Genomic DNA, 15,669 nt, shown 5'->3' on the forward strand with positions numbered 1-15,669 from the left:
TTTAATTATTTTTATAAAAAAATTCAATTTACTAATAGTCAATTCTTCAATTATTAAATAAAAAAATTAAAAAAAGATCTATCTATTCTCAATTTAAATAGCATTTTCTTTTATTCTGACATGTTCTATCGATTAAGTAGAAGGCGTTTTTCAGAAAGTAGAAAATGAGCTACAACAAAAAATAATTTAAAAAAAAAAGGATAAAAAACTAAAGTATATATGTTAATGAGAAACAATAAGCTGCCCCCTTTGGTACTAGTGTTTAGATGAAAATGTGATGCTTAATTTGTCTATTAATAAAAAAGGCGACGCATGAAACATGCATGCATATGATATATATCCTTCCCTTTTTCTTTTTTAAAAGTGAGACTATCGTTCTTTTGTTTAGGGAAAGAAAGCTAGAATTACGTACAGTAGTGTGAAAAGCAACTTGGAACATACCTTGCTTGGAGCTCCACGTCTTGCGGGACCTAGCTATCTCATAGAGATAAATTATGACAACCATTTAATTTTTTTTTTTTTTGATAAATTGTTTAAATGGAAGAGATTTTTTATTTTTTTTAAAAATAGAGCTATGAAAGTATTATAATTGTACGGAAATACTCTTCAATAATTTAAAATATATGAGATTATAAAAAACAATTGTAAAAATTGTTGTGTCATGTCCGACATGGTATTTTTTACTTTGTGATGCATTTGATTCGTTAACAATGGTTGGTTTATGTCGTCCGATAAACTTATTTATTAGTTATGGATCTTATAATATTTATTATATATTATGGACATAAATTTTTTGGACAACATTAAAACCTCGTTTGAGAACCTCTCTTAACTGATTTCATCTCATTTTCTTCCTAAACATCACTTAAACAAACGATTAGTGCTAGAGACAATTACAAGTTGTTAAATGGATGCGCACTCATTTTGAAAATGAGTGGAATTCACTATTAAAATTTAATTTTTTCATATGTGTTTCATATTTATTCATTTTTTTAAGAGAATTGATACATATATAAAGAGATTACACAAAGTAAACTTACAAATTACTGATGTGGTTTCATGGGATCCGTTAGATCTAGTTTAGAATAAAAATATCTTTACGATCTTACGTATCGCATCAAACCATATCAGTTTGTTGATATACTTTTGTATAATTCCTTTGTGTCTAAAGTATTTCATTTTTTTCAAAATGAGTGCGGCACTTGCGCAGTACTCTATTACTACAAATATCATTTCTCCAAACACAAATACTTTTCAACTTTAAATTTTTAACTTTTTCATCTAATTATTACAAATTTATAACTTTTTCAAACTTTCAAACAAAACATAGTAAACAATTCAATTTTTTCAAATAAAAAACAAATATAACATTAACAAATTATATTGTAACAATATTTTTTAACTTTATAATATTTTTATTTAAAATTTTCTCTCATTTTCCAAAACCTAAGAAAACATCTCAACTCAAACCATTTCATTATTATTTACAATTTCACAAACCATTTCACTATTATTAATAGATTTTCCATCTCATCTTATTGTCCAAATGAGGCTTAAATGTTCAATAAATATTGTTAACAGTAATGTTAGATATTGTCTTGGGCTGATTTACAAGTGTTATGCACTCATTTTGAAAAAGAGTGGGGTTTACATATAAAACATTAATTTTTTATATGGATCCCATATTTATTCACTTTATTTAAAAGAGTGTGCAACGTTTACGAACTCTATGATTGTAAATATAATTTATTAATCCACTTCCCATGCATCCATTGAATAATCTTTCTTTTTAGAAGTATGTTTCCTTTTTATTTACATATCAAACAAAGTGCTGGTTTGAAAGTGTGAACGGCACAGGATTTGGTTTCTCGAGTATAAATCAACACACAGTACCCACCAGCACTAGTAGTGTCATCGGCTGCATGCCATATATCCATATATCTAAATTTTGTCTGGCTTCCTATCTTCATCCAAGCACTAGAATAGTAGTCGTATACGTTGAATTAGAAAGGAGATCGGGAACAATGGATCCGTCGATGACAGATGATCTAACGAATCCAGAATTGGGGAACGTATTGTTCGAAAAGGCCATGAAAGGGAGATGGGATGAAGTCGTCGATATATGTACGGAAAACCCAGTGTCTCTGATGGCCGACATCACCAGGTTGAAGGACACACTGTTGCACCTAGCTGTCTCCGGCGGCCAAGAGGAGACGGTCAAAAAACTCATAGATATTATCTCTGAACAGCCAAATCCCGAAATGCTACTCGGGACTAAAAACGAGAGAGGGAACACCGCTCTCCATATCGCTGCACTAATGGGGAATGAGGCCATGTGTAAGTGCATTGCAAGTGTTGATCCTTCATTAATCGGACAACGTAACTATGAGGGAGAGACTCCTCTTTACACGGCAGTGTTCTTCGGTGGAAAACAAGCATTCCTAAGTCTTTACAATTTCTGTCCGTTCTATGAGCGTTACAGTTATTCCAGGAATACGCGGGGTGATACGATTCTTCACTGCGCCATTTCTGGAGACCATTTTGGTGAGTAATATTATTATTGCACCTTCTTCTTCTTCTTTTTTTTTTTTTTTTTTTTCGTATAATAAATATTACAATTAAGATGGGTAAAGATCGAATTAATGCTTCATTTTCACATGTCGACAGATTTGGCATTGCGAATAATTGAGTTGTACGGGAAAGTACTGGTAAACGCAGTCGATGAGGATGGAAAAACACCTCTCCATGTACTAGCGGAGAAGCCTTCAGCTTTCCCAAGCGGCAGCCGCCTTGGATTTTTCCAACGAATCATTTATCAGTGTATGTACATATCACCAAGAAAAATATTACCTCTTTCAATATATTTTAATTTTTTTCCTATCTCCTTTTTGTAATTAATGTCAGCATTGCATTATATATATATATATATATATATATATATATATATAATATGCGTCCTTTTACATGAACGTACTTTCATATAATATTTTAGATTTATTTTATAATAAAAAATAATTTTACAATTTAATATACCGCATGTTAATTTATATATGTATATATTTATTTTTTCTAAAATTTCTTAATAGTTAAAGTATTTATTATATATATATATAATATGCTAGCTTACAATAATATAAGTTTTTGTTGTGAAAAATCTCGTTATGAAAAATTCTACTCATCATTCTTTATACCACACACTAGATTTGTCATTTTTATATTTCTATTTAAACACATATTGATTTGTAGATATGTGTTTAAATAAAAAGATAAAAATGATAATTAAATCACATGTATAATGCAGGGATGATGCATGAGTAGAAGCATTTCTTTTCTTTTTTGTACATGATTATTATTATCCATTCCGTACTGAATTATCGGATTTCTCGATCTGGTGGGATAGCAAGATTTTTTTGCTTGCGTGACATCAATGTTGGATTATAATCATTCATCTTATCCGTTGTTGTTACTTTGAAAGGCATATATGTTGACGAGCACAAGGTGATGGAACCGGATGATCATTTTTTCCAGCGCTCTATGCAACCGATAGAAGGACTTCCCGCCTACGAAAGGAATCCAAATAATTATCCTGAGAACTACAGAACATGCAACGACTTCTATCGATTGTTTTGGAATTTCTTTACATTTTGTATGTAACTCATTTTTCTTTCTCTTTTCTTAACTGGTAATTAATTTTCTTATAGTTAATTTACAACATATATCGGCTTTAATTAGCTAGTGTTGCAAATGAACACAGTTATTGATCATGAAAAAGTCGAGCTTAATTAACTTATAAAAACTTGACTCGACTTCAAACATTTAATTAAAATAGCCAAATATCTCAATTTAATATTTAAAAATCTAAGAGGGATCGAATTGTATGCAATTCTAATGTGATAAATGTAGTTTAAATCCCTACGAATATGTCTCAAAAAATATAACGGCCTTAGCTATATAAGGAACAACTTTTCTCAAATCTGCTTAAATGTTTCATGTTGAAGATCAGGGCGCGCATGCATGCAGTTTTTTGTTGATTTGATTCATTTGCTAGCTATAGATGCTCATGGGCTAGTACTGACCGAACCTCTTGTTTCTCCCCATCATGAAGTACGACTCGCAATGGGAATAAATGTTGGAGTGCAGACCGACGAAGAGAACCCTCAAACACACGCAGGAAATCAAGGCAAGCAACGCAGCATATATATAATATTCGATCTCATGATAACTGTTTGTGAGTACACTAGGTGCAATTTGAATATTGAGATGAGATGAGATGGTTTTTCATAAAAGTTAGAAGTTGAATAAAATATTATTAGAATATTATTTTTTAGTATTATTATTGTTTTGAGATTTGAAAATTTTGAATTGTTTATTATATTTTATTAATTGAGAATTTGAAAAAATTGTAATGATAAGATGAGATGAAATACTTTCACCATCCAAATGGTAAAGTTGTTGAATTTGTAAGATGGAGCGTGATTGTTAAGTTAATTAACGGCCGGGAGAAGTGGTCAATTTATAAACTAGAACTTTTTATCCTAGTTTCAAAATTTGTTATTTTGGCATGAGAAATGGTCAATTTATTGAAAGAGTATTTATATAAATAAAATTTATAAATTGATATGTCATGATATATATTGTTATTTCATCATGATAATCTTTCGTAAAATTACTTGTATCTTCTGCAGAATCCAAAGCTACCAATGAAGCAGCTTGGAACCGTCGATTTTTTCCAGCTAATTATGACGTTTGCTGCAATTTTCTCAAGCTTGCAAACAGGATCATAATGTTGATCGTTCTTGGAGTTGGTGGTGTGTGATCTGTAGAACTAACTACTTCTATTGGACTGTTCACAAAGATTTTATCTGTTTTTACCCTGTTTTTGTTTTTTTTTTCCGTCCTTAATTCTGATCATATCTAATTACGTACCTAATATTATACTTTTATACAATAGTATTATTATTATTTTCAATTTCATATTTATATTATTTTCTGTGTTACGTTAATAAGGATTTCCCACGATAAGGAAGATATACGAGGATAAACAGCAGCACACACTGTCTATTCAGATCATGAACCATCTTCTACAGGATGATAACGTGTCCCAATTTTATCACGCTGGGACGGAGCCCTCAAAACAGTCAGACGATTTGCAGGAAACAGACCCATTATATGAGTTTGATAATATTCATGATCCTTTTGAAGCTGAGAACAGAGAAGGTACGTATAACAATCCACGATCACTCATAGTTCTTTCTGATATGCGTACAAACTAATTAAGTTCCCAATTATAACTGCTAGCTATGAGTTCATTTGAATCTTGTTCTTTAGGTAAATTAATTAACTTAATTTCCTTATAAAAACCAAGAATTAGGCGAGGGAGGAAGGAAACATGAAGCTAGCAGACAGCAAACCAATTCTAGTGGAGGGATTAATAAAGAGTCCGTTGCGGATGGTAAGTACGTACCTAGCTAATTCGATCCAATTCCAAATGGCTGATTTGGTTACACAAAACCAAACCATTTCACCTTATCCTATATAAAAATTATTACAACTTTCTCAAACTCTCTTAAAAAATATAATAAACAATTCAACTTTTTTAAATTCTAAAATAAAAATAATATTAACAAATTATATTATAACAATATTTTAGTCAACTTTCAACAAAACATCTCATCTTATCTCATCTAAACTGTATAACCAAACAAAACCAAGTCAACGGCCTCGTTTGGTTAGACAGATAAGATAAGATGAGAAATTTGTGAATAGAAATAAAATAATTTGTAAATAGTAGTGAAATAGTTTGAATTAAGATATTTTTATGAAGTTTTGGAAAATGAGAGAAAAAATTGAATAAAAATATTCTAGAGTTAAAATATTACTAGATTATAATTTTTTAATATAATTTTTGTTTTGAGATCTAAATAATTTAAATTGTTCTTTGTATTTTGTTTGAAAGTTTGGCAAATTTGTAATATTAGATGAAAATATCAAAAATTTTAAATTGAAGTATTTACAACAAATATAGGCTTTTCCCACGAATTTCAAAAGTGTTCTAATGACACGAGAACTGTTCGTGAGAAAAGAAAACAAGCATTTTGCCACGAGATTACGCCGGCAGGTAAAACTTTGTAGGAAAAAAGCGTTTTGTGATAAAATAACGTTTTTACAACGATAAAAGTCGTCGCCAACTACCCCACCTCAGTGGCCACCTCCTCCTCCTCCCCTCCTGTGGATGCCGATCTCCCCCTCCCTCTTCCTCCCCATAGCTTCTTCTCTCTCAGGTTTTCCATGCTTGCCGCTGCCCAACGTTGCCTCCTCTACAGCCGACGCCATCGCCACCTCACCTCGGTGGCCACCCCCGCCTTCTCATCAGTCCCCACGCCGATCTCTTTCCTTTTCTTCGAATTTGGCCTCACCCCTCTCTCTCTCGGATTTCTGTATATCGCCGCCACTATGGGTGCCGTTCGCCACCACCCATACCTCAATGCCATCGCCAATCCTCCGTCGCAGCCCCCTTTTCCTCCATGCCTAGCCCAGCAGCCCGAGACCCTCCCTCTATCCCTTGCTCTATTCATTGTGCTACATTATGTGTGTACCCGTAGGTGGGTGTGGGAAAAAAACTTCAAATTTGTGTTTCGGTTATGCTAATTGATTTTAGTTGTGTGCTTTGAGAAATCTTCATTTGTAGTTACCAACATTCAAGGTTGCTATATTTCTATGTACTGTTTTTATTCAATATTCTATGTTCATAATGCCATTGTTGAGTCCTGCGGGCACGTTTAAATTGACGCTTCAGTTTACAGAGGATTACCCAAACAAGCCACCAACAGTTCTTTGTCTCTCCTCATAGTAAGTTGACAAATTGAGTTTTAACGTGTTTCATATTCTTGATATGCTTGTTGTATGCTTTGAATGTATAAATTTCTATAAAATGTGTGCAATGGTTACAATTTCGTCATTCTACCTCTTTATTCTTTTTATCTTTTCTGTCGTTTTTTCTTTTTCCCCATAGATAGATTCATTCAAGTTTTCTGGCTTTGTGCCACTAATTCTTGCTTCTCTGTGCTGATTTATCTTCATTAGTGAATTTTTATACATAAAATAAAGAATTGAAATACTTTTAGGATTCATGTTTCATGTATATCTCTGGCTTTTCATTTCTAATGTCTATCAGACTGCTATGTAATAATATTAGTCATCTAGGCTGAGCGCGAAACTAGGTCATTGTGGTTAGGGCTGCAAATGGTCCGGTCCGGCGATGGACTGAATATTTTTGGTCCATCATTTTTCTGGACCTGACCGAACCGAACACCCAAAAGGACCGGGCTATCGGTCCGGTCCGGTCCAGTCGGTCCGGCCTATTTTTTTTAATTAATTAATAAAAAAATTTATTTAAAATACTAAATTAAATTAAGTGGTTAATGTGGATTATGTAACAAACTCAATAAAAAAATATTTTATATAGTCAATGATAATAAATTAGATAAAACTTATATTATTAATTTATATAATTACTATATAATTAACTAATTGATATTATATATTAGTTAATTCATAGAATATTAACAAGTGTTAATAACATATTTAAAATTTTATATTGTTAATAGTGATATTTTAGATGAAGATATATATAAAATATTGTTAATTTATAGAATATTAACAAGTATTAATAATATATTTAAAAATTTATATTGTTAATTGTACAATTATTATATATAAAAAATATATTTTTTTTTTTTATTTTTCATTCTGTCCGGAAAAACCCTGGACCATGGACCGAACCGAAAAGTTTCGGTCCTCTAAAATGTGGACCGGACCGGACAGAGACTTAAGTCCGACCGGACCGTTTATCACCCCTAATTGTGGTTATGAAGTATCTTTTCCCTCCCCCCTCACTCAAAATAGTTTTATAAAACTTTGATTCAAAATAGTTTTATAAAACTTTGATTCGTAGCAATATTTTTTGAAAATGGGAAAAATAAATGAATTAATGGATATTGTTGTGTAAACTTATGGATATTTTTGTGTAATGGGTTTGTGTTGAACTCAAGTGCTAGGTGGATGAAGTATGTGTAATTTTGCTAGATTATATTACATGGGCGGCAAGCATGCTGTATTTTTTATTAGTTGAATTATGTATATGCAAGTGTGTAGAGGAATTTGTGAATTTGGTGCTAAGTAGTCAACTGTGTTATGCATTGATGGAATGTAGTGGCTTCACTTGTATTGATGTTTGAGCATGAAATGGAGTTGGGATGAAGATGAATTGTTTTGAAGTGTTGGGATTTTTTTTTAGGAAATAGACTTCATTTTATTCATGAAGGAAGATACAACTATAACTGGTCAATACAGAAAAAAACTTAGATTACAAGCTAAACTACTCATCTGTTGGAAGCTTCCCTGCACACAAATTTCTTTGCGACGGACATTGTCTTAAGCAAGTACAAACAGAGATAAACATCCCCACCTCCAAAGGATAAAAGGGTATCCAACCCCCATCCTCCAAAGGAGGAGAAAGAAAAACCACCACCATCCTCCTAAGAAGGAGAAGGAATGACCACACCATCCTCCAAAGGAGAAAGGGGTTCATGCAATGGACAAAAGTCCAATAGCCTAATTTTTTATTTTTATTTTTATTTTCTAACACAAACAAATAGTACAAAATTATAGATCCTAGAAAAATACTGCAAGAAATAAAAAAAAAAAAAAAACTCTAGGTAAACGAAACTGTAGTGGAGTGTGAAGGACACGTGCCACTCTAGGAGTACATTGGATAGCCGATCCTAAAGGTACCACAGTCGCTAGCTCTAGAAATGCTGCGTGTGGCGGTAGAAGAAGACTTCTCCCAGTGTCGCGTGAAAGCCATGCGCACTCGTTGACCCGCGTGTGTGGGTTATGCGTAGCTCCTTTTGACACAGCTAGCATTCGGTAGTCTTGAAGATCAGAAGCTTGGGAATCTCCCGGTGGGGGCGTGGTGTTTGCTGGCTACCAAGAAACCTCCAACAGGCGCTTCTCCTCTATTTAATCTGAAAAAACCACACAAAAACAAAGAAACACAAACTTGAGAAAGACCATACTAGAGGGGGGAGGAGGGAGGGGGGAGGAGCAGAAAGACCATACTAGAGGGGGGAGGAGGGAGGGGGGAGGAGCCAAAACTCCCACCCCCTTTAGTTGGTTTTGGTTTTGGATGGGTTTCTAGATAGAAGTTAGAGGTTCTCTCTCTATAAAGGGAGGGAGGAGGGGAATCATGTATTATTGGTTGGTGTGAAGAAGTGCTAGGATTAAGTGATGGAGTTGTAGTGAGTTTGTAAAGTATGATGGTGATGTTGGTTTGATAGAGAAATTTGTGTATATTAAATGTATTGGGTATGGATGAAGTTTGTAAAAATAAATGAGTGGTTTGAATGGATTGTATGTTGATCTTATAAAGCTTGAATGAATTGTATGGATTGTATGGTTGTGGTTTTGTAGAGCCATGAATTGTAACTTATAAAGTTTTGTGGTTGTGTGGTGTATATGTATAAATTGTATGGGCAGTTTCCTTTGTTACATTCTCATTAGAAGTTTTTCTTATGAATGTTAGTACAATTTTGCATTTTTTTTAAATTATTATAAGTGTGAATTTGAATCTCCAAGATTCGGATATATTTATTTTAGCTTATATTAGACTATTTGTTATGACATATCAGCTCAATCTCATTTTTTTTTATTTTACAATTTTTTTTATTGAAATCTCTTAGCATTTAATTTGCCGTGAATGCAACTCGTGACAAATATTTTTTTTGCCATAAGTGACTATTTCCTGTGATAAGATTTCTTCGTAAATAAGTATGTTAGACGAAAAACGTTGTTGGAAAATATATTTCCCTAAAAAGTATTTTACCAGAAATATCAATGACAACTTTTTCCAAAGAGATATGTCATAGATAAACACTTTTTGCCACAACCTCTTCCCATGAAAAATGGTGTTATTTTCCACCACAACATACCAGATTAAACCTTATTTGCCATGAAGAAAAAAGCTTTTAACTACTGCGACTGTTCGTGGGAAAAATAAGGCTTTTCTCACGATCTTGAGAATTTTGTTGAGATGAGATATGTTGAGACTATTTGTGAAAACAAACGGGGCTACTTGAACTATCTAAGATTTGTTAACGTTGTTGTTGTTACAGTACTAAACTTTGCCTTTAATATATATAGCAGGCCGGAAGAAAATAACGAAGAAAAGTGAACCAGAGACTGCAATATTAATCGCTGCTAGAAATGGTGTTGCAGAAATTGTGGACAAAATTCTGGATTTGGTTCCGAATGCCATACACGATGTGAATGCAGAAAACAAGAACGCAGTGCTCTTGGCCGTGGAGAATAAACAACCACATATATATCTACTCTTGCTACTAAGAACAAAGTTCCTGAACAGAGACAGCATCTTTCGAGTAGTGGATAAGGAAGGGAATGGTGCCTTTCATCTCGCGGCTAAGCTTGGAGCCCATAAGCCGTGGCTACTTCCCGGCGAGGCCCTGCAAATGCAATGGGAAATGAAGTGGTTTGAGGTATATGTCGGCCGGTGTGTTTATATATATACTATAAGTTGTCCATCTTTAATATAAATAATATAAAAAGATAATGCAATGCAGTTTGTGACGAAGTCCTTTCCCAACATTAATGTGCCCCGCTACAACAAGGCTGGCCAAACCCCCGAGGAGCTGTTCATCGAAAACCACAAGGAGCTCGTCATTAAAGGTCGCGAGTGGCTATCCAGCACCTCCCAATCCTACTCCGTCTTAGCTGCACTCATAGCCACTGTTGCCTTCGTGACCTCCACCTCAGTTCCTGGAGGCCTCAAGGAGGGGATCGGCACTCCAACCTTTGCTACGCAGCCCGCATTCCACGTCTTTTCCATCTCATCCCTAATTGCGCTCTGCTTCTCGATCACGGCCTTGGTCTCGTTCCTCGCCATCTTAACATCGCGGCACCATGCGAGGGATTTTGGAAAGAACTTACCGAGGAAGCTCTTCGTAGGTTTAATATCACTGTTCGCTTCCATAGTGGCGATTCTGGTTTCATTCTGCGCGGGAAATTTGCTTCAGACAAAAGAGAATATTTTGAGAAATGTGGCGTTCCCGGTCTATGCAGCAGCGTGCCTGCCGATAGCTTATTTTGCTGTGCTGCATTTTTCGCTCTATTTTGATATTATACTTACTACCTTCACGATGGTTCCTCGGCGTAGCTTCGACGTCGTTCTCTAAGGTTCTCTTGATGTTCATGCGTATGTCTGTGTTTAACTAAAATTAAAGGGGAAAGAAACTGTTTATCATATGAGATAATTAATGTTCGATAAGAATTTTCTCTGTTTAATTTGTCTCGTGAAACCCCACCTGATCTGGCCTTTTTATATTATTGATCAGGCATGAGTTTTTACGTTAATTTCCTACATCTTGCTCTAAAAAAGATACCAGTACATATAACTTTAGCAGGTGCATACCATTACACCTCCTAAATTGTTTCTTAGAACAAGATGGAAATTGAAGGCAATTTGAATGTTCAATATCTAAACAGCACAAATGTAAGTGTAAGAATAATATGTTGGCATGTTTTATGACAAACTTAGTCCAATTGAGTTCTAAATATGTTGGAGAGTCCAGGTTGCAATTGGAACAAAAAGTCGAATATTGCAAATTGGCAAGCTTGATGAGATCGACCTAGCTAGTGAGTGTAAATCAACCATAAAATTTTATCCCCACATGGTATGGAAGTGATACTGGCGGCTTTGGAAACTAACTCAATTATCCATAAGTTAATGTTTCACAAGAATCTTCAAATCCAACATTTACTAGGTCAAAATAGCTCGATAATGTTAAGACCAAGAACTGGATAGAAAGTTTGAACAAAAATTCCAAAAAGCTTCACTAGGGTGTGGACTCTCTAAGTGGTCTACTCAAACCATTAGTATATAGAATAACACTCTAATACTAGTGAGATAATTTGTTAATAGTAATGAAATTGTTTGAGTTAAGATATTTTATTTGATTTTGAAAAATGAGAGAGAAAAAGTTGAATAAACATATTATAAAATTATAATATTGTTATAATATAATTTTTTACTATAATTTTTGTTTTGAGATTTAATAAAGTTGAATTATTTTTTGTGTTTTTTTTAGAAGTTTAAAAAGTTGTAATAATTAGGTAATGATCAAATGAAAAAGTTAAAAATTTGAAATTGAAAAATATTTATCTTTAAATAATATTTAGATATTGAGATAAGATGAGTTGAGACCATCTATAAAACCAAATGCGACCTAATTGAAACTTTTGGGATTGGGCTTTTAATTAGTTATTGCTTAAACCTAACTCGGTGGAGCGTTTGTGGCTTTTTAGAGTCTAGGCTTCTCCTACCCGATTTTCAGCAGATAACATGTTAAAAGTATGGTCGCTCCAGTTACGTACCCCATCCTACTCCTTTTATCCAGAAAAAAGATAACTTTAATATCGTTTAGAAAATCGAGAAGAATATGTGGATTTTATGAACCAGTACTTCTCCATCTTAATTATTTTTTAATATATCCAGTGATCGTATATGTTGATGTAGTACATTTAAATAGTTTTATATGTCAAAAATATAAATGAACAACGTCTTTGAAGTGTTTCATATCATTATCGTCAATACTATATGACAGATGATGAAAAAATTTAGTAACGATGAACATCATCATTATTATTACTGTTGTTGTTGTTGTTGTTGATGATGTTATTATTAGTATTGTTTATACTTTCGCGGGGAGCATAAACTTTTCTGAACACTTTTGCTTTTCTCCTTTTGTGCTTTCGGTACTTAAAATAGTTTGCGTGTGCAAGATCTTAACATGTATAATGCTTTCCTTCTGACATTGTTCTTTAGCTCATGAAGTGGAAGGCGTTTTTCAGAAAATAACCCCATATCTATTTTTATGACCTCTTTGGTAGAATTATATATTTTCCATTATTTTCCCTTCAATTTGCATATATGTATATATATAGAGTAATACTACATACAGTCGTGAAATGCGCAAATACCGTATAGTCGTTTTGAAAAAGAGTAGAGTCTACTATTAAAAAATTAATTTATTTTCATGTGGATCCTATATTTATTTACTTATTTCAAAGCGACTGCCCGACACTTGCACACTCACGACTGTAAGTATCATTTCTCATATATATATATAGAGGATATATTTAAGTATGTGTATATATATATATGTATAACGAACATATAATTGGGTAAGAACTAATTAAAAAAATGAAATACAACAAAAAATTAATAAAAAAAAGGATGAAGAACCATAAAGTATGTTAGAGAAAGAATAATCGAAAGAGCCATATATAAGACATTATATATTCCTTCGCTTTTCTTTTTAAAAAGTGATCAGACTATCGTTCCTGCATGTATTTAATTAGGAAAGAACAAAAAATGGTAGAATTACGTACGGTGTGAAAAGCAACGTGGAACATACCTTGCTTTGATATCCAAGTCTTGCGGGGCCTATCTCATGGAGTATGGTAAAAGACAACCATTTTTTAATATGTTTTTTTTTTTTTTTCTAAATTGTTTAAATGGATGATATTTTTTGTAAAACAGCGTCATGAAAGTATTATTACAAATCAAACAAAGCGCTGGTTTGAGTATAAATCAACACACGGTCCCCACCAGCACGGTGTCATAAGTGTAATCGGCTGCTGCATGCATGCATGCTATATATATATCAATTGTCTGGGCTCCCTAGCTTGGTACTAGCTCTAGAATAGTAGTCTTATACGTTGAATTAGAAAGGAGATCGGGAACAATGGATCCGTCGATGACAGATGATCTAACGAATCCAGAATTGGGGAACGTTTTGTTCGGAAAGGCCATGAAAGGGAGATGGGGTGAAGTCGTCGATATATGTACGGAAAACCCATGGTCTCTGGTGGCCGGAATCACCAGGTTGGAGGACACACGGTTACACCTAGCTGTCTCTGGCGGCCAAGAGGAGACGGTCCGAAAACTCACATGTATTATCTCTGAACAGCCAAATCACGAAATGCTACTCAGGGTTAAAAATGAGAGAGGGAACACCGCTCTCCACATCGCTGCACTGATGGAGAATGAGGCCATGTGTGAGTGCATAGCAAGAGTTGATTTTTCACTGATCGGAGAACGTAACCAAGAGGGAGAGACTCCTCTTTTCACCACAGTGCTCTTCGGCAAAAAACAAGCCTTCCAATGCCTTTACGATTTGTGTCCCCCAAATGAGCGCTACAGTTGTTCCAGATATATGCGTGGTGACACGATTCTTCACTGCGCCATTTTTGGAGACCATTTTGGTGAGTAATATTAGAAACTTCTATTTAATTGATAGGACGAGATTTGATGTTTTAAAATATTAAATTTTTTAATTTCAATTAAATAGAGGTGTACTTTACGTCCTACCGCTTTTATGCAGATGAACTTAATATTCAATAAATATTACATTAATTAAGATGGATAGAGATGGAATTACTGCTTTGTACGTTTTTTACATGTCGACAGATTTGGCATTGCGAATAATTGAGTTGTATGGGGAAAGACTGGTAAACGCTGTCAATGAGGTTGGAATCACACCTCTCCATCTACTAGTGGACAAGCCTTCGGCTTTCCGAAGCGGCAGCCGCCTTGGAGTTTTCGAACGAATCATTTATCAGTGTACGTACATATGATCACCAATTCAAATGGAAAATGCTAGATCTACCGTTCATCCTTCCCATTTTTGCTTCCCGCTTGACGTGTTTTTTTTTTTTTTTTCATTTTTACTTCCTTTATTTTTTCTTCCCACGTCGTCTTCCCATTTCATTTTGTCTTCTCCATACTCGCCAATTATCTTTCTCTTTCTCTCATCACCTCCTTCAACTTGTATTGTGCTGCTGTTCTCTCACTGTTCTTTTGTAATTTATTTCTTGTTTTTCTTCGTTCTCTGTCAGCTGTACATGGTCTTTAGGACATAAATGCATGCCTCCTTCATGGGTTTTCTTTTAATTTCTTAATAGATCTGCATTTTCGCTGCAGACCATATTTTTCTCTTTTGATTTCCTAATTCTAAATGGTATACATGCTTTAGTTTTGATAATTACTGGACGGGTATTTTGGAAAAGAAAACATTTTCTAGACATAAATTTCATGTGTTCTGCTTCTGCGCTGTCTTGCTCTGTTTCAGTGACATACTTACTCTGTTTCAGTGACATATGGATGATTTCATGCTATCCTTTGATCGATACGCAATGGGACTATGTGCTTTTGCCTTTTTACTTTTTTTTTTTTTTTTTAATCTCATGTTCCTTTCTTGAGGTCATACAACCATTGATGACGAAATGGGTTGGAGGGGGAAGACGAGATGGGAAGGAAAAAAAATGGAAAGCAAAACTGAAGGAAAAAAATGCAGAGAGATAAAATGGAATGAGGATTCGGGAAGACGACTTGGGAAGAAAAAAAAAGGGAAGCAAAAATGAAAGAAAGAAAAAATTTAGAGAGACGAAATGGAATGGGATTCTGGAAGACGACGCAAGAAGAAAAAAAAAAGAAGCAAAAATGAAAAGAAAAAAAAAATAGCAAGCCACGTCAAGCGGGAAGTAAAATCGGGAAAAAAGAACGGTGACTGTAGCATCATCCCAAATTCAAAT

The 15,669-nt window shown here is 34.0% G+C and overlaps 3 protein-coding genes across 3 annotated transcripts; all 3 read left to right on the forward strand.

Annotated features, from left to right (window-relative positions):
• Positions 1–2,024: 2,024 nt before the first annotated feature.
• Positions 2,025–2,552, forward strand: LOC121262172 (ankyrin repeat-containing protein P16F5.05c-like). Its single transcript, XM_041164575.1, has one exon. It carries the CDS (start codon positions 2,025–2,027, stop codon positions 2,550–2,552), a length of 528 nt encoding a protein of 175 aa, XP_041020509.1.
• A 1,564-nt stretch (positions 2,553–4,116) lies between these two features.
• On the forward strand, positions 4,117–11,249 carry LOC121262173 (ankyrin repeat-containing protein ITN1-like). The gene is made up of 5 exons (XM_041164576.1): positions 4,117–4,180; positions 4,686–4,808; positions 5,008–5,217; positions 10,204–10,553; positions 10,638–11,249. The coding sequence occupies exons 1-5, from the start codon at positions 4,117–4,119 to the stop codon at positions 11,247–11,249; spliced, it is 1,359 nt and encodes a 452-aa protein (XP_041020510.1).
• Positions 11,250–13,820: 2,571 nt separating this feature from the next.
• Positions 13,821–14,712, forward strand: LOC121262174 (serine/threonine-protein phosphatase 6 regulatory ankyrin repeat subunit B-like). Its single transcript, XM_041164577.1, has 2 exons — positions 13,821–14,340; positions 14,546–14,712. The coding sequence occupies exons 1-2, from the start codon at positions 13,821–13,823 to the stop codon at positions 14,710–14,712; spliced, it is 687 nt and encodes a 228-aa protein (XP_041020511.1).
• The last annotated feature ends 957 nt before the right edge of the window (positions 14,713–15,669 follow it).

The sequence above is a fragment of the Juglans microcarpa x Juglans regia genome, chromosome 4S (assembly GCF_004785595.1).
Source record: "Juglans microcarpa x Juglans regia isolate MS1-56 chromosome 4S, Jm3101_v1.0, whole genome shotgun sequence".
Taxonomy (NCBI): domain Eukaryota; kingdom Viridiplantae; phylum Streptophyta; class Magnoliopsida; order Fagales; family Juglandaceae; genus Juglans; species Juglans microcarpa x Juglans regia.

What these genes read in the sequence shown, in the direction of transcription:
- LOC121262174 (XM_041164577.1), top strand. Translation starts at nt 13,821, where the DNA reads ATGGATCCGTCGATGACAGATGATCTAACGAATCCAGAATTGGGGAAC. An exon ending in CATTTTTGGAGACCATTTTG is followed by an intron (nt 14,341 to 14,545) that starts GTGAGTAATATT and finishes ACATGTCGACAG; the next exon opens with ATTTGGCATTGCGAATAATT.
- LOC121262173 (XM_041164576.1), top strand. Translation starts at nt 4,117, where the DNA reads ATGGGAATAAATGTTGGAGTGCAGACCGACGAAGAGAACCCTCAAACA. An exon ending in GATCGTTCTTGGAGTTGGTG is followed by an intron (nt 4,809 to 5,007) that starts GTGTGTGATCTG and finishes TACGTTAATAAG; the next exon opens with GATTTCCCACGATAAGGAAG. An exon ending in TGAAGCTGAGAACAGAGAAG is followed by an intron (nt 5,218 to 10,203) that starts GTACGTATAACA and finishes TATATATAGCAG; the next exon opens with GCCGGAAGAAAATAACGAAG.
- LOC121262172 (XM_041164575.1), top strand. Translation starts at nt 2,025, where the DNA reads ATGGATCCGTCGATGACAGATGATCTAACGAATCCAGAATTGGGGAAC.